This window comes from Myotis lucifugus, unplaced genomic scaffold, assembly GCF_000147115.1.
Source record: "Myotis lucifugus unplaced genomic scaffold, Myoluc2.0 scaffold_360, whole genome shotgun sequence".
Lineage (NCBI taxonomy): Eukaryota > Metazoa > Chordata > Mammalia > Chiroptera > Vespertilionidae > Myotis > Myotis lucifugus.
In genome coordinates this window covers 930,120-952,626 of record NW_005871408.1, presented here as the reverse complement: position 1 = coordinate 952,626, position 22,507 = coordinate 930,120, and the positions used below count along the sequence as shown (strand labels likewise).

Below are 22,507 nucleotides of genomic sequence, written 5' to 3'. Positions count from 1 at the left end.
TATAGAAAGATGAAAAAATTTTAATTTATGTATTAAAATGTGGCTGCCTCTGTTACTGCAGCCAAGCCACAGTGGACTGAAGAACAAGGTTGAGTCCTGAATTAGAGTCAAGTGGAAATCTTCCTTTGGATTGAATGAACACCCTGACCCAAGGAGAGCCTTGCTTCTTCCCATGGCTTCTCCTGGGCCCCACCTCCACACCGCCACCTTTTGCCTTAACCTAATGCATCAATCACTTTAGTGGATTTTCTAATGTGAATCATTCTTGATTTTTCTGAGTTAAGTCCGACTGCATTCTGATGCATCTTTGTTTTAAATACTTCTGGATTTGATTTGTCCACATTTCATTAAGGACTCTTGGCATCCAACTTCATACACATATATAGCAGTTCTTGTTAAAACCAGCTCAGATTTCTGATGCACATGACACCCATCCCAATGTTGATATAATTGGACAGATGGAGAGTCATCTAACTAGTGCACTCTGGGGAACCCCTGGGGTTGATTACAATATTTTCCCCCAAAAACAAAAATGCAAAGTCAGGGGGTTGAGAAAAGTAGGTGTTAATTTTTAAATATTAGCTCCATTTAGTATGTTGCCTTCACAATAGGTGTTCTTATTTTTCCATTCATATTTTTACTAGTCGTTCAACTTATTGCTCCCCCAAAATGGATCAATCTGACAGTTTAGAATTTAATAGCCATGAGTTGTCAGCCATACACACACACACACACACACACACATACACATACACATACATACATACATACTAGGGACCCGGTGCATGAATTCATGCACCTTGAAAGGAATTGTGGGCCACGAGGCTGCAGTAGGCACAGGGGTGCATCTCAGCCCATCCTCTGCATCACTGCCCGGCCCCTCCTGCCATGGCCCCTGGTCCCCTGTCTGCCAGCAGCCCTGCTCCCACTGCTCCCACGTGCTTGCACCTGCGGTGCGATTGGGGCTGGCACCAGCAGCAGGTGCGAGCACCAGGCAGGACCTCAGCGTGCGGGAGCAAAGAATTTTCAGTAACCACCAGAGGCTCGTCCCAATGACAGCAACCGGTGCCCCACCTTGTTCAGGCGCCCCTGCTCACCTGCTCCACCATTCCGCCTCAGCCAATGCCTGCCATGTTCTACGCACGCCCCCTGGTGGTCATGGCACGTCATAATGACCAGTTACATATTAGTCTTTTATTATATAGGATATACATTTAAATATATACATAAAGTATGTATATATTCAATATATATTTTTATTTCATAAGAAATAAAATGAATCACTACAGGATAAGACACTAGGTTCAAATATTAAGCCAACCAAGGTAAATTCTTTACTGATCTCTGTACTTTTTCCCCCCAAGTAGATAGCTACCGATTACTTGAGCTGACAGACTTAGAATTACAACCATTTTTTGCCACCACTCATGACAAAAGACAAATCAAAGTTGTTCTTTTCACATGTGGACCTTTATTCTTAGCCATGTGCACTGAGGACAGAGTCTCCTCTGGCCTCTAGACCTGTCCTGAGCAGGTTGATGCTGCTTTTCTGTTTGTGGTTGGGTGGACTGGCCTGTTGTGACTCATCACCACTGTTTCTGCCTATCAGTCATTTCGGGTTCTTAATGCAGAGGACAAGACAAAAAGCAGAGGGCTTGCAGGGTCAGACTCACTACTTGCCTGCCTGGTTTCTCTGTACACAGGTGAGATATTCCTGCACATCATCCGGGGACCCCAGAATAAGGGGGGCTCGTTGGTGAATGGCCTCGGGCTTCACGTCCAGCACCGGCTGGGTACCTGTGGTCGCCAAGCCCCCCGCCTGCTCAATGATGAAGGCCACGGGATTGCACTCGTACAGGAGCCGGAGCTGCAAAGAAAGGGTCAGGCAGGTTGCAAGTTGCCCCAAATCTCAAGCCCTGCCCCTGAAGCTGGATGCAGAATTCCCACCGCTGGACTTCTGCCTGGTCAGTGCAGTGGGCTCCAGCCCCTCTGCAGAGGGGGCTGCCCGAGATCTAGCGCCTCGGGAAGGTTGCTGGGTACATCAGCTGCTGAGCAGGGCATGGGCCTTTGCAGGCACCGCTGCTCAGCAGCTACCTGACTTGTGACCTGTGAGAGACCTGCCTCTTCACTCGGGCAGATGAGATCTCAGTGCCCCTTTCTTGCCAGTTTCCTCAGGAGGGAAACTGAAGCTGTGGCCTGGTTAGAGGCGCTGTCGGTGAGAAAGCAGGCTTGGCTGGGGTTGGAAGGTCACCTCAGAGTGCTGGGTGCCCTCCCAGGATAGCCCCAGTGTCCCGGGGAGCGACAAGGAACTCCAATCTCAAGTGTCCACTCGGCTGAGCAGTGTGCTGGTACTTACATTGCCTTTTTTTGGCCCTTAAACTAAATGAACTCGCGTTGCTTACAGCACACAGCATCCTGCACGTCCCCTCTCACGGTCTGGCAGTGAGGCTTGCCACCTGCCTTCCTCCTGGTCACCCGCCCTGAGGGCAGGCACAGCATCTACCTGGGTCACTGTGACATCTCCAGTCCCAGTACTGCCGACACAAAGAGAGTGTCCAAACAAGGCTGCCACAGACCTCGCCCTAGGGCTCCCGGGAGATGGCAAAAACGGGGGGTGGGGGTAAAAGTGGCCGTGCACTGCTTGCCAAGCTGTGCCCATGGACCCAGGGCTGAGCCTGTTTCGAACAAGGACTACCTCTTGTAAAAAGGCTTGATGGAAACTAGCAGGTGACCTCCCGTGTCAATAATTCATGGCGAGTTGAACTGAAATGGGCTGGAACGAATGTCCTTTTTGGGTCTATTTATGTAATTATGTTGTGACGCCCTCCTCAGACTACCCCCACCAGACACTCACACACACACACACACACACACACACACACATTAGATTCAAGGTGACATTCTAGCTAATTTTTCTGACTTGGTACCATTCTATCTTCTCCTTCTTTCCCCCGTAGATGCAAAATCTATAATTTCTAAAGTCCCTTTTCTATAATCAGCTTAGAAAGTGGTTGACCCAGCACTATGCAGCCTTTTCCTTTCTTTCCTTCACATTTATTTTGAAGACATGTTGAAACTACTTGGAGAAACAGCCATGTCTGGTGCTGATGGTTTTATTTTTGTTATTGCATGGGGAGGAATGAAGCGTGTCTGGTCTGGGTTGGAGAGCCAGGCACCCAGGAGAGAGTATGTTCAGACTCTGGGGCATTTACTTGCTATTTTGGTAAAACAGAGTACAATGCCCTCACCTAGACCTCCTGCCCTTAGAGCCGTGGGCAGCCTGGGGGGCACAGCGGAGCCCCAGCACGTGTGGGCACCTTGAGTCCGCTGGTTTTGTCCCTGATCATCCACAGAAGGACACTGGAGGCCATGCTGTCCTGGACAGGCCACCAGGGAGACTCTGGCCGGCAACTTGCAGAGCTGGGCTCTTTCCTCCCCTCTCCCTGGCCCTGGGGGTGAGGGCAGGGCTTTTGGGTGTCAGACACTAACGTCCCAGTTGTAACCAACTGACCTTTGTTTGTACCTTGTTGATTCGGACACTTCAGAATCAGACAAACAAAGCACAGCGTTCTCACACAGTTTGTCCTGGAGCCAAGGTTTGCTCTGACCTTAAGGGCCCAGGGGTGTAATAAATCCTCTGAAACAGTGCCCAGGGCGTCATGGTGCCTTGGCCTGTGGGCCTCCCAATCTATATTTTTCTGCAGTTAAAATCCACACGGCTCTACAATAGCCTCACATCCACTCATGGGAAACACACCTCATTGATGTTCTACCTGCCCACTCACGGACAGGCATGCCCAGGCCAGGCGCAGCCGAAAAGCAGGTGCGAAGAGAAGGGGAACGCCGCTGGCTCCCTGACTGGGGATAGCCAGTGGACAAGGGAGAATTACCTTGCCCTTAGGGTTCTTCTGGTTCGCTGGGTATAGGAAAATCCCTCCATAGACCAGGGTGCGGTGCACATCGGCCACCATGGAGCCCACATACCTGGCCCCATAGGGCGCCCCGCTGTCCTAGAAAGCAGAGAGGGAAGAGACAAGATGCAGTGAGTTCTGCAATTAGCTAGCAACCGCCCCCGGTCACCAGTCCAGTGGTGTGGCATCTGCATTCCAGGTTCTTCGTCCTGCACCCAGCAGCGTAGGAATTGAAAAACATTATATCACTAAGCATTTCATTCAGTAGGAGCCCCCATAGCTTGACCAGTGATTGAACTCATTCAATGAGGACTACTTCAATTAAGACACTGCACCCTGACACAATCTTAAGAGAACAGCTATTTTTTTAAAAAGGAAGTATATATTGCATAAAAGCAGATATGCCACCCCAAAATATGTCACATGGGCATATGGACTATTTTCAATTAAAGTTCCTTGAGAACTAGCCGTGCAAGAAGGGCACTCTGACCCCCCTTTGTCCCCCGAAAGCAGGAAATTACTCTCCCATGCGAAAGGTACCCTCCCCGTCCCAGGAGGGAGAGCCATCCTTACAGCAGAGGCAGGGAATTTAGGGCTGAGAAGGCTGTATCCACAGACCTGGCTACGTCCTCACTAATTTACTGCCCTACACCCCCTTCTCTGTCCTCTCAGTCCTCCACACATTTATTGTTTCCTTGTCTGAAAGGAGCTTCGGTCATTTGAGTTCACATTTCTGTGGGCTCCCATAAGTACAAACTTAAATCTGTTTTCTCCTGTTAATCTGTCCGTTTAGTTAGTAGACCAGCCAAAGAACCGAGAAGGGAAGAAGAGAAAGGTTTCCCCCCTTGTGATTCACACAGTTGCTGGGCAGCCCCTGAAACTCCCTGGCGTGCCGCGCTTCAGAGCTCTCTCTGCTGCCCGAGAGCCAGGCCCCTTGAACAATGACGTTTGCACTTACTCCAAGCATGTTCACCACGGGCAAACTCTTAAGCAGCTTTAGAAACCATTTCTCACTTAAAATAGTGTATAAAAGTGTTATCATTTCAATGTGTGATCCATAGAAAACAGAACCCAGGCGTGATTTTACATTTCCTTCCTCCACTCAGCTTTCCAAACCCGGGTGTGTCTCACCGCACATCTCCCATCAGACTCGTCGCAGCTCAAGTGTTCCACAGCCTCATGTGGCGGTTGCGTTGTTAGTGCAGATTTCATTACAACCTTTTTCTTCTCATATTTCAAAAATGGTTAAAATGCAGAATATTCTGTATGTCTTTTTTGGAGGGAGGTATTTTTATTTTTTTTAATTGAATTTATTGGGAAGCAACCAATCGCTGCGTCTCTCTCACATCAATGTCTCCCCCCCCCCCACTCCCCCCCCTGCCCCATCCCTTCCCCTCTCTCTAAACATCAACTGAAAAAATACCCTTGGGAGAGGATTTAAAAATAAAAAATAAAAACAAAAACAAGAACACAGACAAAAGAAAAACAGACTCTTCAAAGCTTCGAGTTAAGGTTGAGGCAGCGAAGTCAGGTCCCAGCATCCTGCTGACCGAGTGCCACCTGGGCCCATGGAATCCCACCAGGAGCTTCCAGGTGGGCTTCCCACACCAACGCTTTTCACTGTGTGAAAGGGGCCTCTCTCACCACATCCCCAGGATTCGGTGAGAAAGGGCCCCACTTGTAAACAAGCTTTTGTTTTACTCCCACTTTAGGCCAGACTTTACACTTGATCTGGAAATTCTTTAACAATGTGCCCATTTCTGCCTTAGAAGCTCTCCCCGGATGGCGGGCAGGGACCGGCTGATCACATTGAGAGTCAAAGAGCTCCCTAAAGTGTGGTGTAAACACAAGGCCCAATGTTAGAGCATGTGAATGGGACTTTCAAACATAACTCTTCCATCTGAAAGCAAATATAACGGAGTGCCAGAATCTATGAAGCCCATAAAACAAATGACGAGAGAGAGGTTCTGGCCTGAACTGCTGAGTTTCGAAAATATGGGCTCATTAAAAACAATTGCTCCTGGAAAAACTCACCGGGGAAGTGTTATCTTTAGTAGGCAAACTTTAGCTATAGAAGCTATTGACTGCTTATGAAGGCAGAGTCTGCCACTGCCGGAGACCAATTCCAGCATGTCATAATTTCAAGAATTTCATCAAAAGGTTGATGAGACTTGGGGACTCAACAGGGTTGGGTCACACATGTAGTCACCTGTTGGGAATGGCTAAAGGCATTTCCCCAAACCTGAATAGGAAACTGATTGTGGCTGCCAGACAGTTAAAGGGCATCTTAATCTACATGTTATTGCCTCCTACTGGCCAAACACCTGAACAGCCGTAGGCTATTCCCCAAACTGACAATGCTTCTGTACCCTTTGAAACCTTACCCTTTGAAGTGTATAATCTCCACCTTGCCTTAGGACAAATTGTGTGAATAAAAGCAAGGGTCCTAGACAAGGAGGGACTCTTCAGTTCCTTCAGCTGAAGGTCCTCTGACCCCCAATGCCTTTCAAAATTATATCTCGTCTCTGGACTCTTTATTAGTCTCTGGATTCCTATGTCATCTAAGGGCAGCCTTTTCCAGATTCCTGAACCCTTCTTGATGCTGAGACAAGACCCCAGCATGCTACTCCATACTGATCAGAGCCATGAACAGTGGCATCAAACCTACTCCAGCCGGGCCCTCAGAGCCACCATCGAGACAGGAACCCACTGAGATGGCATTCTGCCTTGGGTTTTATTCACTCACCTCAGGAAATTTCTTTTTCTGCACATATTCCGTGGTGGCAGCATCAAAATACTTGGCGTAGCCCTCATTGAGGCTGTAAATATTTCCTTTCTTTTTAATTTTGACCTCTTTTTCTACCAGAACAAATTCACCAAGAGCCTAGAAAGTTGAAGAAAAATACCAGTAAGACGGGAGATACCAGGAGACAGAAGCCAGTAGCACACTCCCCGACAATCACAGAACATGAGAAGACGTGGGCCTCCTGGAAGGGCCCAGGGGGTTGCCAAGTCCTTGAGCAGCCTGCCCAGTGATATTTGCATGAGATCAATAAAGAACAGTGACAATATTGAGTCTGCACAGGAAGCATAAGCAGGAATATAACAGGAGATAAAATAATTCAAGGGAAGAGGGAAAGTTTCCTTTGTAACGTTCACGGTCAGCTAGACTACTCAGTACAAGGAACCCAGCTGTATTTATCCCCCAACGTATCACCCTCGGCTAATTCCTAATGTTTTCAGGGAGACTTGGGCCATTAACAATGAGAGAACAAGTTACACAAACAGGGATTTGTCATGAAGGTGGGGAAGGCAGTTCAACCACTAATTTGTGGTCCAGTTATTTTATCTTAATAGTTCAGTCTTGGAAACCATTAAAAGTTCCTGGTATCCCAGTTCTTATCTGGGGTAAAGGAGAAATCTCTTCAATCAGAAACTGTATGCACTTGGCATAAGGAATAGTTGATAAAAATTAAAGAAATCCTTAGAATTATAATAACATTGTGCTCAGTCCCCCATGGTCACTTTCTGTAGGACACCCTCAGGTATCCTGGTATTGAGTATGGTGACATCAATCTTGACAATATTTGACAAAGTAGCTCACAAGTGATAGGCAAAGCATCCAGATTTTAAAGAGAAATTCTGTAAGTTACTAATATTTTCCAAAATCTCTGCTGAACATTTTCAATGTACACTTGCCATGCAAGCTCAGCCTTCTTTTTTGAACTCTTGTGTCTTTATCTAATTATTTCTTCCTTTAGTCAGCATCAGGCTATCAGGTTTCTCAGCTACCCTGAGGCTGTGCATGTCTCACTGGGAGAAATCTGAGCATAACATAACACAGAACCTGGAAAAGCAGTTTCTACCATCTCTCCTCCTATGGGGAAGAACATGTCGATTAGGGGAAGTCTTCCAAACCCAGGCTGTCCAATAGGGTAGCCAGCAGTCACAGGTGGCTGTTCAAGTTCATTAAAATGAAGTAACATTTTCAAACCCGGCTCCTCGGTCCCACCGGCCTCATTGCGGGTGTCCAACAGGCACCCGAGGCCAGCGGCTCCTGCGTTAGACAGCACGCATCACAAAGCATGCCGACGCCACAGGACGTCCTAGTGCGTGGTGCTACTCTAACGAATTCATGTTTCTGTCTGGAAATCGGCAGCACTGCATTCTGAAACCATTGTATTCCGTAAACCAAAGAGGAATAAACTCTGTAAGGGCATGGCCTGAGCTGAGAGGACTGAATCTGCTGAACCCCTCAAATTCCCTCACTTGGACTAAGGTCCTTAACGTTTTGTGATGACACTGTTGGCGCCCCAAACTAGACTCTGGCTCCAGAAGCAAGTACTAATAATAATGACCAGGGCCCTGACTGGGTGGCTCGGTTGGTTAGAGAGTCATCCCAATACCCTAAGGTTGTGGGTCCCATCCCCAGTCAGGGCACATACCAACGAACGCATAAATAAGTGGAACAACAAATCTCTCTCTTAAAGAAACAAACAAACAAATAAATAAATAAATCTATATAATAAAAGCCTAAGCGACTGTTACTGTGGAATGACCAGAACGACTGGCTGCTATGATGCAGCAGGGGCAAACGCTCAATGCAGGAGCTGCCCCCTGGTGGTCAGTGCGCTCCCACAAGGGGAGTGCCGCTCAGCCAGAAGCCGGACTCACAGCTGGTGAGCGCAGCTGCCACAGCAGGAGCCTCTCCTGACTCCTCGGCAGCACTACTGAGCGGCAGCAGCAGGCACAGCAGGCCGGGATGAGCACGAGCGGCGTTCAGCCCTGATTTGGGCTCCTCCCTGGCCGCCTGCCACTTGGCGCACTGCTACATCCCCTGAGGGGTCCCGGACTGCAAGAGGGATGTCCAGGACTGAGAGAGGGTGCAGGCCGGGCTGAGGGACCCTCCCCCCCAGTGCATGAATTTCATGCACTGGGCCTCTAGTAAATAAATAAATAAACAAATAAACAAACAAACAAACAAATAAATTTTTTGAAAAAAAGAAATTATTTAAGAATGACCAGGACATTATGCCAGGGGACTAGAACGGAAGTACAGAGCCCCATGGGGTCCCTCGGGCTGATGCTGCCATATTGGTACTTACTGGGTCAAGCATGAAGAGGTCCACTCCTTGCCCAGTGGAAAGAGCCACGAGGGTGGCACTGCCGTAGAGGGCATAGCCCGCGGCCACGATGTTGCGGCCTGGCTGCAGGGCATCCTTTTCCGAAGGCTCCTCCTCCGAGGTCTGGAGAAGAGAGGAAGGAACAGGGCATTGTCTCTGGAGAGAGCCTTGGCCAAGGCGGGAGCTTCTTAACTCTCCTGAGGAGTAACTTCTAAGAGTAAAATAAAAAGTATTGAGAGGAAACTCTGTATCTTTCAAAATGCTTTCACAGTATGTTTTTGTGAAACAATGGAGAGGCTCTACAACCCTCGTTTGGAAGAGAAGGGTCGGAGGTCAGAAAGGTACTCCCATAACATCTTGAAACCAGTGATCCATAGGCTGGGGTTGGACCCACGTCTCCCGTAGCTAAGCCAGCGTCGTTCTGAACAACTAACAAAATATGGGGCCAGTTTGCCCTCCGCGAGTAACAGCCTAACAACTTTATTTTAAAAGCAATCTCATCTTCTTTAAAGGTTTCTTTAAAATGTCACTTTCCCTTTAATATTTTTCTAGGGCTACAAGTTAATTTAATTAAAAATGGCATGTTCCTTTCAATATTTTTCCTTACTTTTGCAATCTTGCATTCTTTCTAACACATTTTTGTTTTTACAAATAATTATGTTTTCATTTGACTGTGTGTATGTGCTTAATGATTTGGCTTTATGTACAGATTCCCAGGCCACACACGGATGCTGAGAAGCAGGCCCCAGCGCAGTGGACGGCAGCGTCAGCATCACTCGGGATCTCGTTGGACGGGCATATTCTTGGGCTGTGCCCCCGGCCTCCAGAGTCAGAAATGCTGGGCCCTCAGGTAGTTCCACAGAAGTTTCAGAACCACGGCTCCAGAGCGTGGTCTCCTCAGAGACGTAGACGGCAAAGGTGGTATTAGGTTTTTTAATTCAAAGTCTTAAGTCATCTCCACTGGAGCTTTTGAAATACCTTTGCTCATCCACCAAAAGGATCACATTTTCTTCATGTGAAACCAGAGTTCTCCCAGAGCGGAGGTTTTCCTTTCTCTGAACCGTGAGCCTGCGGCCTCCGCAGGGCAACACACTCTCTCCTCGGTCCTTGGAAACTTGCACTGTGGCTTGAAGAAAATCCCTCCTCCCCAACTGGCTCCACTGGCCTTTATTGACTTGTAGCATCCCTGGCCTTGAAAAAAAATAACAAGAAATACTTTCTAGATCACAAGGCTTCCCTCCAGCGATTGCCCTGTCTCTGTCTTCATCTACATCCTGGAGACCAGGATGCCTGTCTACACTACCTTCCTTCTCCTGTCCCCACAGCAGGCTGATCCTACCTACTAAATCTGATGCTTGTTTTCCAGGCTTCCTCTTACCTGACCTCTAGGCAGTGTTGGATCCGTTGGCTGCTGCCTCCTGCTTGAGATGTGTCTCTCCGGAGCTTCTGTCCACTTCCCTCTTGTCTGGCTTTCTTTCTAACTCTCTAGATGTGTCTTCTCATTTGCTTTTCCCAACTCCTCTTCTTAAATGTTGGTGTTCCTTCTGGTTCCTCCCCAGTGTCTACCCAGTGCAAAATGGACCTCTAAATCGTCACCCTCTCCAGAATGGGGACTCTCAGCTGCTATATTTGTGCTATGAGTCCCAAACCCTCCCCACAAGTTTAATGGGGTCTGGGATGGATTCCTGCCCCAAACTGGCCCAATCAGAGTTTCTGCTCCAGAAATATGTATTTGGGGCTAGAACATTCTGGTTGATGGCAACTTAGGAGCATTGGGGTGATCTTTCTTCTGTCATGGGCCAGAGAATCAGAAAAAACTGGTCCGCAGAGAGAGGAAAGAGTACAGTGGCCATGGGAAGATAAGATGAGAGACTTTGACCCTTCTGTGGCCCAGGCCCTGTCTGAGGCTGGCCATATTTCTGTCTTGGGGCTTCCTGACTCGTCCCTGCCATTTACACCGGAGTCCTGACTAATAAAGCTCTCTTCTCTTCTCCGTCTACACACTCCTCGGCCACCTCACCCACAACCAAAGTTCCAAGCCCTACACAGGTGCCCGCGCCTCCCAGACCTCCATCTTCATCTGTCCTGATGGCCCAGCTCTTGGAGCCACCTGCCCACCAGACATTCTTACTCAGGTCCCACAGATGTCTCAAGCTCAACATGTCAAATATGGAATTCATCTGCCCTGTCTCACTCCCCCAAATTTCCACTCTTCTTCCATTGCTCCCCATCTGAGCAAATGGCACCATCATCTGACCAGTGGAAACCTGGAAATCACCCTTCCCTTCCTTCCACTAAGTCCAGTCAGTTCGACAACCCACTCTTCACAGGCCCCTGCCCTCCTGCCTATCCTCACCACTACCCCTTGGTCCGAGTGACCATCACCCCCTGCCTGGTCCTCCCACTCCATCCTTGCTCCACTCTGATCCATGTCACTTCTCTCTTTAAAACCCTTCATTGATTTCCCATGGCCTCGATGTCCAATGTTCTTCAAATATAAAAAGAACTCATAAATCAATAGCAAAAACACAAACTATATGATTAAAAAATGGGCAGAGGAATTGCTAGACATTTTCCAAAGAAGATATACAAAGGACTAACAGGTACATGAAAAGATGGTCAAAATCATCAATTATTGGGGAAATACCAATCAAAATCACAATAAAATATCACCTCGTACCTGTTAGAATGGGTATGATAAAAAGATAAGTAGTAAGTGTTGGCGAGGATGTGGAGAAAAGAAAATCCTTGTGCACTGCTGATGGGAGTGTAAGTTGGTGCAGCCACTATGGATACACTATGGAGGTTCCTCAAAATTAAAAATAGAATTATCATATGATCTAGCAATTCCACTTTTGGTTATATGTCTAAAGGAAATTAAATCACTATCTTAAAGATATATCTGCACCTCCATGTTCATTGCAGTATTCACAAAAGCTAATACATGGAAATACCTAGGTGTCCATCAATGGATGAATTGACAAAGAAAAAAATATATTTATATTTATATAATGGAATGTTTTTTGGCCACAAAAAAAGGAAAGAAGAAAATCCTGCCATTTGCAGCAACATGGATGGAACTTGAGGGCATTGTGCTAAGTGAAAAAATCAGAAAGAGAAAGACAAATACTACATGAGCTCACTTATATGTAAACTCTATAAAAAACAAACTCATAGAAACAGAGAATAGATTGGTAGTTGCCAGGGACAAAGGGTGGGGGACTGGGGAGAAATGGGTAAAGGTGGTCAAAAGGTACAAGCTTCCAGTAATAAGATAAATAAGTTCTCGGAATAAGGTAGATAGCATGGTAACCACAGTTAATAATGTTGTATTATACATCTGAAAGTTGCTGAGAGAGTACGCCATAAAATTCTCATCACAAGAAAAAACATTGCAACTATGTAAGGTGATAGATGTTAAATAAGGGCAAGATGTTATCGTCTTGATCATTTCACAATATATACATATACCGAATCATTATGTTGTACACCTAAAACTAATACAACGTCACATGTCGATTATATTCCAACACTGGGGGAGGAGCTATTAAGAGCTGCCCTGATGAAGGTAGGATGCCTATTTGAATCCCTGTCCTGGCTGGTGATGTTAATGGAGTTACTTACCTCCTCTATACTTCAATTTGTTCACCAATTTTAAAAAAAGCGACAGAAGTATGTGTGCCTCCCCTGGGGCTGAGGTGCGGACTGACCCGGAGCCCTGAGCTGAAGGAGGAAGAGCAGAGGCTGACTCGTGCTCTTTTTCAGAATCTCATAACTAGCACACCAGCGATCTCTATTTTTATTGTAAGCTGTACCTCGAAAGGGGAAACGAAGCTCCTTCACTCACCTAGCTCATTTCTGCGTAAACTCGAAACAGCATCTTAGTCTTTAACTTTCTCAGATACCAGAGAAGTGTCTTGAGTCCTCCTCTCCTCCCTCATGAAAGTCTCCCTGTCTCTCTTCAATACAAAAGGAGACACACCGACCCCGCGGAGGTGTCCTCTAGCCCATGCGGCCGTGGCTCCCATTCTGTTCTCCGAGGCAGGAGGCGTAGGCCACTGGTCTGCGCCTTGCTTTTCTTCTCAGAGAGAAAGGTCAGGCTAATTCATATATTCTGCCAAGGTTAGTTTTCTGCTAAGCTTTTGCCCTGAAAATCAAATTTTTGCCCCTTTTTTGGGACAACCATCAGCCGAGCATCATCCATGTGTGCCGACAGCACCTTGGCTGGCACGAGGCTTACCCAATCCTCCCCGCGTTGGTTTGACCGTAGGGAGTTTAGTGGGAAGAGTGTGTACCTGCAGTCAGAGAGATGGGCCTCAAAAGCCAGTCCCAGGGCAAGTTACCCAGCTGAACAACCCTGAGACCCTCAGGTGCCGCTGGCCTCCTTCTGCCCAAAGCCATCCTGATCGGAGCAAGGACTCACTCGCAAGTTGAGGAGGAGTGTGCACTATGTGGTTGTCATGAAGTTTCTGATGGTCACAGACTGACCCAGGGGATCTCACGGATGCTAGGAATGTGGAGCTGATGGAACGGCCCAAAGATACCCTACTTCCCAGAACCTGGGACCAGTTTGTGTTACATGGCAAAGGGACCTTGCCGATGTCATTGGAGTTTACCTATTTGAATAGCAGCTTACCCGGGACTCTCCGGTGAACCCAACTCTGATCAGATGAACTGTTGAAAGCAAAGCCATTTCTGTGGCTGGAGGCAGGGCACTGGGGCAAAGTGAAGGTGTCTGAGAGCCCAGAGGCGTGAGAAGGGCTTGTCCTGCCTTCGCTGGCTTGACGGACACAGGAGTCACAAGCCAGGCAATGCCGGAAGCCTCCAGAAACTGAGAACGACCCCCAGCACCGGCCAGCCAGGAAGCAAGGACCCCCACAACGCCACAGAGCCTGGCAGGATGCTGCCCCACAGCCCCGGCCCTCGATCCGAGGCCAGGCTGGCTGGCACGGGGTTTGCCCTTGGGAGACGCTGAGCAGAGAACCAGCCACACCTGCCAGGCTTCCGACCCAGGAAACCAGGAGATGGCAAGGGGGCGTCCTTTTAAGCTCTAAGTTGTCATGGCAGCAACAGAGAAGGAATGCAGTCAGTTGTGAGACACACAAAGGAGAAACGTGCCGCCTGGAGCCCACTCGGTGTCTGATGTCTGTGTCTCCTTCAGGTTTTTAAACAAGGCCCGCCTGTCCCCTCCCTTTGCCGTCCCGAATGCAGTGCCCGGGAGAGGGGGATGGTCGCTCCGGTTCCTTCAGCGGCACCTGGGGCGGAGCGGGCTTCACGACCTGCCTACCCGCCTCTCTGCTTAGTGGGAGGACAGAGGTTAGCCCTCCAGACTCGTGGCTCCCAGGCCAGGCACCTTCGGGAAACCACCAGAGCAAGGAGGCATGAAAGGTCAGACGGCCACTCACCTTCCTGTAGATGGCAAATATGGTGCCAATGGAGGCCAGACAGTCGATGTTGGAAGATCCATCCAGGGGGTCAAAGCAGACCACATACTTCCCCTAGATGCACAGAGGGAGAGCCACTCCGGTCAACACAGTCTATGTGCGTGGCTGTGCGGGGCAGATAACATACTGATAGCGCCAGAAAGTGATTGCGAGCAAAGGGATGTTCTTATCAAACAATGCAATTACTTAAGGAAGCAGAGTGGACCAGCGTATGTGAACTGTGCCGCTCAGTGCCTACCTCCCACCACAGAGTAGGTAAGGCCACACAGAGCAGTGGAGGGCCCTCCACCTCCAAAAAGCTTTCCCCCTGCCTCCTCTGGCCCCTCCTACCTGGGCCCCCCAACTTGGAGCTGCTGAGGCTGGGAGAGGAAGGTCTGAAGTGGGCATCTTGCAGGGAAGAGGTGGGCAAGCTGAGGATAAACTTGGACTCACTCCACCCACATCCACAGTAGGGCCAGTTAGAGATTTTGTTGTTGTTGTTGTTACAGATTTATTGATAATGCTTTCTGACTCTGTTCCCAGTTTTTTTTCCCTTCATTTTTGAGCATTTTTGCCAAAAGTAAAAAATCAGGAAGTCTCAGAGCAATGCCCAGGCCCTGTGGGTCTTATTAAGATAGCTGCTATGCATAGATACCTCAGAGGAATAAAAATACTCCTCTGCATCCAGCGCCTGCTGTCCTGAAGACCAGAAGACAGAGCGGGGTGTCTGTGATACCACGCTCCTCACGCCCACCCACACTGCTCCCACACGCAGCTCCAGCCTGCATTGCACGAGGAGAAGTCACCAGGTACTTCTTACAGGCCCCCTTTGTGCCAGGCCTATGCAAGCCTGATAGATGAGGACTGGGTCTCCTGGCTAATTAAACGCGGTAATAAAATGTGAGCCTTGCCCTGGCCGGTTTGCTCAGTGGACCGAAGGGATGAGAGTTCGATTCCGGTCAATGGCACATATCTCAGATGCAAGTTCAATCTCCAGCCCTGTCGGGGCACGTGCGGGAAGGCAACTAATTGATGTGTCTCTCTCACGTGGATGTTTCTCTCTTTCTCTCTCTCTCTCTACCCTCCTTCTCACTCCCTTCCACTCTGTCTATAAATCAATGGAGGAAATATCCTCAGGGGAGGAGTAAAAAAATTCCACAAAACTTGAGCCCTGGCTGGGTAGCTCAGTTGGTTATAGTATCATCCTGATACGCCAAGGTTGTGGGTTTGATCCCTGGTCAGGGCACATACAAGAACCAATGAATGCACAACTAAGTGGACAACAAATTGATGTTGCTCTCTCTCCCCACTCCTCTTTACTCTCTCTTTTTTTCCTCTCTCTAAAATCAATAAATTAAAATAAAAAATAAAATAATACATATTCCTTTAAAAAAAACCTTGAAGTGAAATGGGAATCATTGCCGAAACCGGTTTGGCTCAGTGGATAGAGCGTCGGCCTGCGGACTGAAAGGTCCCAGGTTCGATTCCGGTCAAGGGCATGTACCTGGGTTGCAGGCACATTCCCAGTGGGAGATGTGCAGGAGGCAGCTGATCGATGTTTCTCTCTCATCGATGTTTCTAACTCTCTATCTCTCTCCCTTCCTCTCTGTAAAAAATCAATAAAATATTTAAAAAAAATAAAATGGGAATCATTTCTACTGCCACTACAATTACTTTCCCATGACTTTCCAAGGGTAACGCCCTCCCTTAAGTTGAGCTTTATTTCCTTTTCTCCCCTTGCTCAACAGGGGGAGAGGGCACAAAAAGTGGGGTAATTCATAAACTTGGAAATTTCCCATTCTCCCTGAGAATAATCCAGCTTAGCCCATTCATTCATTCATGCATTCAATCAATATTTGTTGGGCATCTGTCATATGTTGGAAAATATTTAAGGAACTTATATGGAAAGAGGCATGGAGTATTCAAGAATTAGCATGAAGACATGTGCAACTCAGGCCAGCTGGGAAAGAAAACAGTAGATCACACTGGAGAGAGAATTGAGTGTCATATCAGTGGAAATTGAAAGTTGAAAAGAATAGGTGTGATGTAGCTTAAATTATATAACAAGAAGAGTAGAGTGTTTTTTCATAGTCCCTGGCATACAGTAGGTGCTTAATAAATTTGGCTTTCCCTTTTCCGTCCTACCAGCTAATCATAAAGAAATGGCACTTCGTCCCTAACACCCAACGTATAAATCAAGGGCCAATAGTCCCAACATGTATCTGTATTTCTGTATCACAGCTGAACATGGTTGAATTTTTTGGCCACCAGCAAACCTCTCTCTTTAGTAAACTGTCCATGAAACCAGAGTGAATATGGACCCTCCAAGCCATGCCCTGCACTAACCAAGTTGACCATTACATCAGTGCAAGAGAGCCACCATCTTTATGATTTCTATATTAGTCTGACAGTGTGTCGGGAATGAAGAAACCTCTATTGAACCCATAACCCCCTTGAGGAAGTGGGGGGGGGTATAGAAATGGAGAGGGGAAAAGTAAGAAGCTGTATAGTAAGGCTTTTCCCAGGAACTCTACTCTTTACTGAACTCGATGATTTTCACTTCCCCCCAAAACGCCAGTACTAGTCACCGATGGGTACGTTAAATGAAAATCCATGAACTCCACTGCACAGATGACCTTTACTGCTGTCTCCAGCAGTAAAGGTGTCCGGGAAATGCTGGGCCCTCTGTTTACCCGTCTGTGACAGTTTAACTCTCTGTGGCCTCAGGTTTGGCTGGCTACCCAGAAAGCCGGAATGCCGCCCACAGATAAACGCCAGGCCCCGGAAAGAGGTTTATGATGTATAGAGTGTGGATAACTGCCTAATGTACCTGTTAGCTTAGGAATGCCTTGTTCTTGCTGGTGGTCCATGTGACTACCCACCACACGGTTTAATATTAACCCCCGTGAGAAAGAGGCCCTGTCCTGGGAGGGTGTCTTTGGAGCCAGATGGGATCAGGCAGTTTAGGGCCAGGGCCGTGGGGAGGGAAGATGGTAGTTAAGGAGGGAATGAGCCAGATGGTCATGTGAGCAAGATAGGTGGGATGTACCAGTCAACCGCAGAGCTGCCCTTCCCCCTGAACCCAAGAGTGGGAAATGAAGGCAAAAGAGATTGGCTGGTGTTTTTTTGAAAAAGCCAATAGAGGGCAAGAGAGGAACATATAAACCTGTAGACTAGTGAGCTTCTGCGGGAATCCTTCTCGGGACCCCTCTCCCGTGCTGACAGCTTTGTTACTTTTGCTGTAATAAACTTTGCTTCCCTTTGCTTACCCCTCCCTTGTCTGTGAATTCTTTCATCAACTTCTGGAGACAACAAACCCAACAGCTCAGACTCGAGTCCCACAGCCACTGGGAACAGCTGCTTTGCGCTTGTATGTGAGTTTCTCCTATTAAAGCTCCTATGAATTTGGATAAGGTTATGTGTCAGTTCTTCAGAATCAATCCTGAATTTAGGCTTTTGGGGCTTTACCCTGACACGCACCCCTTGAGGCATCTCAGTAAACCACTCTGATTTATATTCTGAATGAGTCACTGTCCTGCTATGGAGTTGTTGTTTTTTGTGTTTGTTTGTTTTTTGTTTTGTTTTGTTTTTTGCAAGACAGCATAAGACTTCCAACTAAAGAAGCATGCAGTAGTTTACAGAAAACAAAGTAAACTAAGCAATAGGCAGCGGTTCTCAACCTGTGGGTCGCGACCCCTTTGGCGGTCGAACGACCCTTTCACAGGAGTCACCTAAGACCATCCTGCATATCAGATATTTACATAACAATTCATAACAGTAGCAACATTACAGTTATGAAGTGGCAACGAAAATAATTTTATGGTTGGGTCACAACATGAGGCACTGTATTTAAAGGGCCAGAAGGTTGAGAACCACTGCGAGAGGACAATCCCAGAAACAGGAAATGGAAGGCAACAATCTTCTCAACTCAGTATCACCACCTAGTGGTGATGAGCAGAACTGCACCCCCTTCCACACGCACCCTCTTGTCCTTGGGGGTGATTATCGCCTCTTTATTCTCCTCTGAGACCAGTACACAGGTGCTGTAGGAGGACTGGAGCATGTTGATCACCAGGGAGTTGGACAACACATCCAGTTTCTTCACCTCATCCCCTGTCACGTTCACACTTCCCGCAATCCCATACCTAAGAAGACACACACAAAAAAGTTGATTGACATCACTGAAGATCCTGAACTCCAACAAACAAGTCCAGACACGAACACAGCACAGTATGTCTACCTTTCCCTTCGTGGCTCCGGGGTCTCCAAATGATAAACACAGCCCAAGTATGGCCTGTCCCACAGCACTGATCCTCAGCCTTGCTTCCTGTACACCTCCAGGGTATATTGTCCCGGTCCCTGTTCTCCCAACATGCTAACCAGAATTCAGTGTTACTAGTTTACAACCCTGCCCTGGGCTCCCACTGCTGAAGAGTTAGAGCGCTAAAGTCAGACAGCCCTCTAATTAATGATCCAAAAAAGTGAAGAACCACGACTTTCCAGCCCTGGAATTTCAATATTTATTATTCAATATTCTCAAATAGTGGCCTGCTGGGATGAATTAAAAATCACCCTGCTATAGAATGGTTTTACTTGAATAAGAAGGAAATTTGGAGACAGACTTAACAAATTTAATATGGTTTTTCACTATCTCTTTTCAAACAATATCAGAAAAAGCACGACTATATAATTCTATGTAGGGTTTTTGTGTTTTAGAGTATTAACATGCAAAGGTCTCAGACCTGCCACCCTTACTGGAGGGATCCTTCTAATATTTGAGTCAGATCACCCGTCTACCCAGAGTTCCCAAGTCCCCACCATGGCAGGGGAACCCTCAGGCCCTCCCAGCAATGCCTGTTCCCACGCTGGCATTGTCCCTTTGCCTCTCACCCTCACTTGGCCAGTCTCGGCCTCCAGACCCACTGGACACACACCTGCCTTATGACCAAACCTGGGTTTGCTGCCCCGCCCCCATGCTCTGCCCTCCAAGAGCTGCAAGGCTATCACCCCCTCACGCCTTTTGCATCCCAACAGCTGCCCAGGTCCTGTGGCCCCAGCACCCCGCAAGCTTTCCCCTCATTTTCACCTTCACTCATGGCTCTGCCCCCACAGGAGCACTCCCAGCACAGGCAGCGTTTCCCTGCCGACCCCCTGACCTGCTCCAGAAGCTCCCCGTTCCCCCTCCGTGCTCCCACCACACACCAGGCACACCCCGCCATCCCATCCGCAGCGGCTCACCATCTACTCATGGGAGTGTCTTTCCCGCTAGGTTATCTGCCTGCTGAAACTCTGTTTATTTCCTCAGTATTCAGAGTCATAGAGATGCTCGATACCTATCCACTGAATGGTGACTAAAGGATGCGGAACAGTAGTCTCTCTTCCTCTCCCTTTTAAACACCATTCATTTGTTGAGGAGAATCCCCAGGTGGATTAACAGGTAGCCTGGGTTAAGAACCTTCGATTTAAATCCTTCCTCACCCTCTTCCCTGACTGATCGCGTCCCCCTTCCCGGCAGCCCTCCCCCATCATTCCATGTCTGCTGTGATGTCATGTGCTGAGCCAGCTGCCTTGGAAAACAATACCCATAGCCTGGTTCAAAATAAAAGCAAATAAACAAATAACAGCAATAGCAAAGCTGGGTTATTGTGCATCGGAGTTTAATGTGGATTCTTGAGGCGGATGCTGCGGGGGGATAAAGAGTGGGGGTTCCCCAGGTCGCTGGTGGGCAGAGATGAAAAACAGGTTCTCTGCCCTGTGCTTGCAAGCCCCCCCCCCCAACACCCCACAGAACACACCCTTACCACCCTCAACAGGCCCCTCCCCTGCCCCCAGGCGCTGGGTGCCCTGCACCCACACCCCTGCTTCCAGAAGGGGGAGGCTCATGCACAATGAGGACTCATTGCCCAGCAGCCCCTCCGGTGAGAGCCTGGGTGGGGGTGCTCCACCCCCAGGACAACCCCTGCTAGCGCTTGAGCTAGCGCTAAGGCCTTCCTGGCCATGTGTAAGTGGGATGTCCCATCATCTCGACAAGAAAAGCCATGGAGAGGTTTTCAGGCGAGGCCTTCTAGCATTCCCTTCTTTCCACGGCAAGGAGTGGAGAAAAAGGAAGGGAAGCGAGAATGTCTGCCCCCTTTTAAGTTGTATAAATACAGCCTGTGCCTAGAAATGTCTTCCCAAAAAGAGGAAGCGAAGGACGAGGGGCCTGAGGCCCCTGAAGGGGAAGCGGCAGGAGCCGGTGGAGTCCCCTCTCCTGAGCAGACTTCCTCTGGGACAGCGTGCAACCCGGTCGCTCTCTGAGAAGCAATCCCAGGGGCCTCTTCAAATCATCTCAGCATCTTGCTAGAAAGAAGGAATTTCCAACTGGACTGCTCCCACTGCCACTGTGGGTGCTTTCGCAGAGGAGCGGGGAAGGCTGCTGTCTGAATGGGCAGAAAGTGGAGTCCTCCCCGCAGACCAAGGAAAACTCAGCCCCCCAGCAAATGTGGCTCTTGACGTCGTTTCCACGGGCGGCGCCTGCCACCTAGTGGTCAGTGTGAAGCATCGACCAACCAGTTGGCAAATTTCCCCAGGTCTGGGCTTTAAACTGTTGTAATAAAGAGCATTTACTGAGCATTGAGGGCTGGCACTGTCGAAATCATCATCGCATGGACTTACCCTTACAACAACCCTACAAGCTAGGGGCTATCACTATCCTCTCCCTTTTACAAATGGGGAGACTGAGGTCCTGGTGAGATGGAGGAGTGCCCACGATCTCAGGGAAGGAAAAGCCAGGTCAGATGAGCACCTTCATTATCCAATTCCCGAACCCACTTCATCTGGACATTCAACGGCCAGAGAGTCAGTTCTGCAGCTGACTGATCTGACCCCACCATAGCGGCCGCTGCCACGCACGTCCTGCCAGAGCAGGAGCCCAGTGGACTTGGGTGAATAACACTTAGATGCCAGCAGGAGAGGGCACCAAGCAAAGCAGGGCCCACATACAGGGAGAGGCACGTCGCCGCCTAGTGTCACTCAGCAGCCCCATCACCTGGCAGGCGCAGGGCAGGGCAAGTGGCTGCACTCACATTCGTGAAGGTCCTGGAGTGTAGAGCTTAGCGTTACCTCCAAGTGACAGCAATGCAGGGTGGGAAAAGCGGACCACAGGCATCTTTACCTGGATCCCATTAATGGGACACAAAACTGTGTGTCAGTAATTATGTAATTATCTTGTGGTAATTACATCCTGTCATATAATGCTATCACGCTTTTGTGTTAAAAGCACTACATTGTTTTGTTTTTTATTTTCTGTTTTGTTTTGTTAATCCTCACCCGAGGATATTTTTCCCCATTGCTTTTTGGAGAGAGTGGAAGGGAGGGGGAGTGACAGAGAGAAACATCGATGTGAGAGAGACACATTGAATGGTTGCCTCCCACATGCTCCCTGACTGGGGCTAGGGATTGAACCTGCGACTGAGGTACGTGCCCGACCCGACCCTTCAGTCTGTAGGCTGACACTCTAACCACTGAGAATACCGGCCAGGGCTATTTTATTTTTCTCATTTAGTTTATTGTTATTGTTGAAAGTATTACAGATGTCCCTTAAAAAAATAAATTGTTAATAATAAAATTTTAAATATAGGACTTTGTTATTTCTTCATTTTAAGGTAATAATAATCCTATATAATAAAAGGGTAATACGCAATTTAACTGAATGGTGGAATGACCAGTTGCTAAGATGCACACTGACCACCAGGGGGCAGATGCTCAACACAGGAGCTGCCCCCTGATGGTCAGTGCACTCCCACAGGGGGAGTGCTGCTCAGCCAGAAGCCAGGCTCACAGTTGGCGAGCGCAGTGGCAGTGGCGGGAGCCTCTCCCGCCTCCGTGGCAGCACTAAGGATGTCCGACTGATGGCTTAGGCCCCCTGGGCCCACTCCCCCCCCCTCCCCCGCCATCAGTCAGACATCCCTGAGGGCTCTGGATTGCGAAAGGCACAGGCCGGGCTGAGGAACCCCTCACCCACCAGGGTGTAGGCATCAAGACTGAAAGCTCGGCTCAGCCCGTACGGCTG

General features: G+C 48.5%; 1 protein-coding gene across 1 annotated transcript in view; it reads right to left on the bottom strand.

The window, feature by feature from the left end:
* Positions 1 to 1,459: 1,459 nt before the first annotated feature.
* The window catches only part of FBP2 (fructose-bisphosphatase 2), a 22,635-nt gene continuing 1,587 nt past the window's right edge, over positions 1,460 to 22,507 (bottom strand). The window contains exons 2-7 of the mRNA XM_006101429.3: positions 18,440 to 18,602; positions 14,440 to 14,532; positions 9,017 to 9,157; positions 6,658 to 6,795; positions 3,891 to 4,010; positions 1,460 to 1,867 (exon numbers count right to left, since the gene is read on the bottom strand). Of these exons, the coding sequence (XP_006101491.1) occupies positions 1,673 to 1,867; positions 3,891 to 4,010; positions 6,658 to 6,795; positions 9,017 to 9,157; positions 14,440 to 14,532; positions 18,440 to 18,602 (850 nt within the window). The 3' untranslated portion in view covers positions 1,460 to 1,672. The remainder of the gene's footprint in view (positions 1,868 to 3,890; positions 4,011 to 6,657; positions 6,796 to 9,016; positions 9,158 to 14,439; positions 14,533 to 18,439; positions 18,603 to 22,507) is intronic.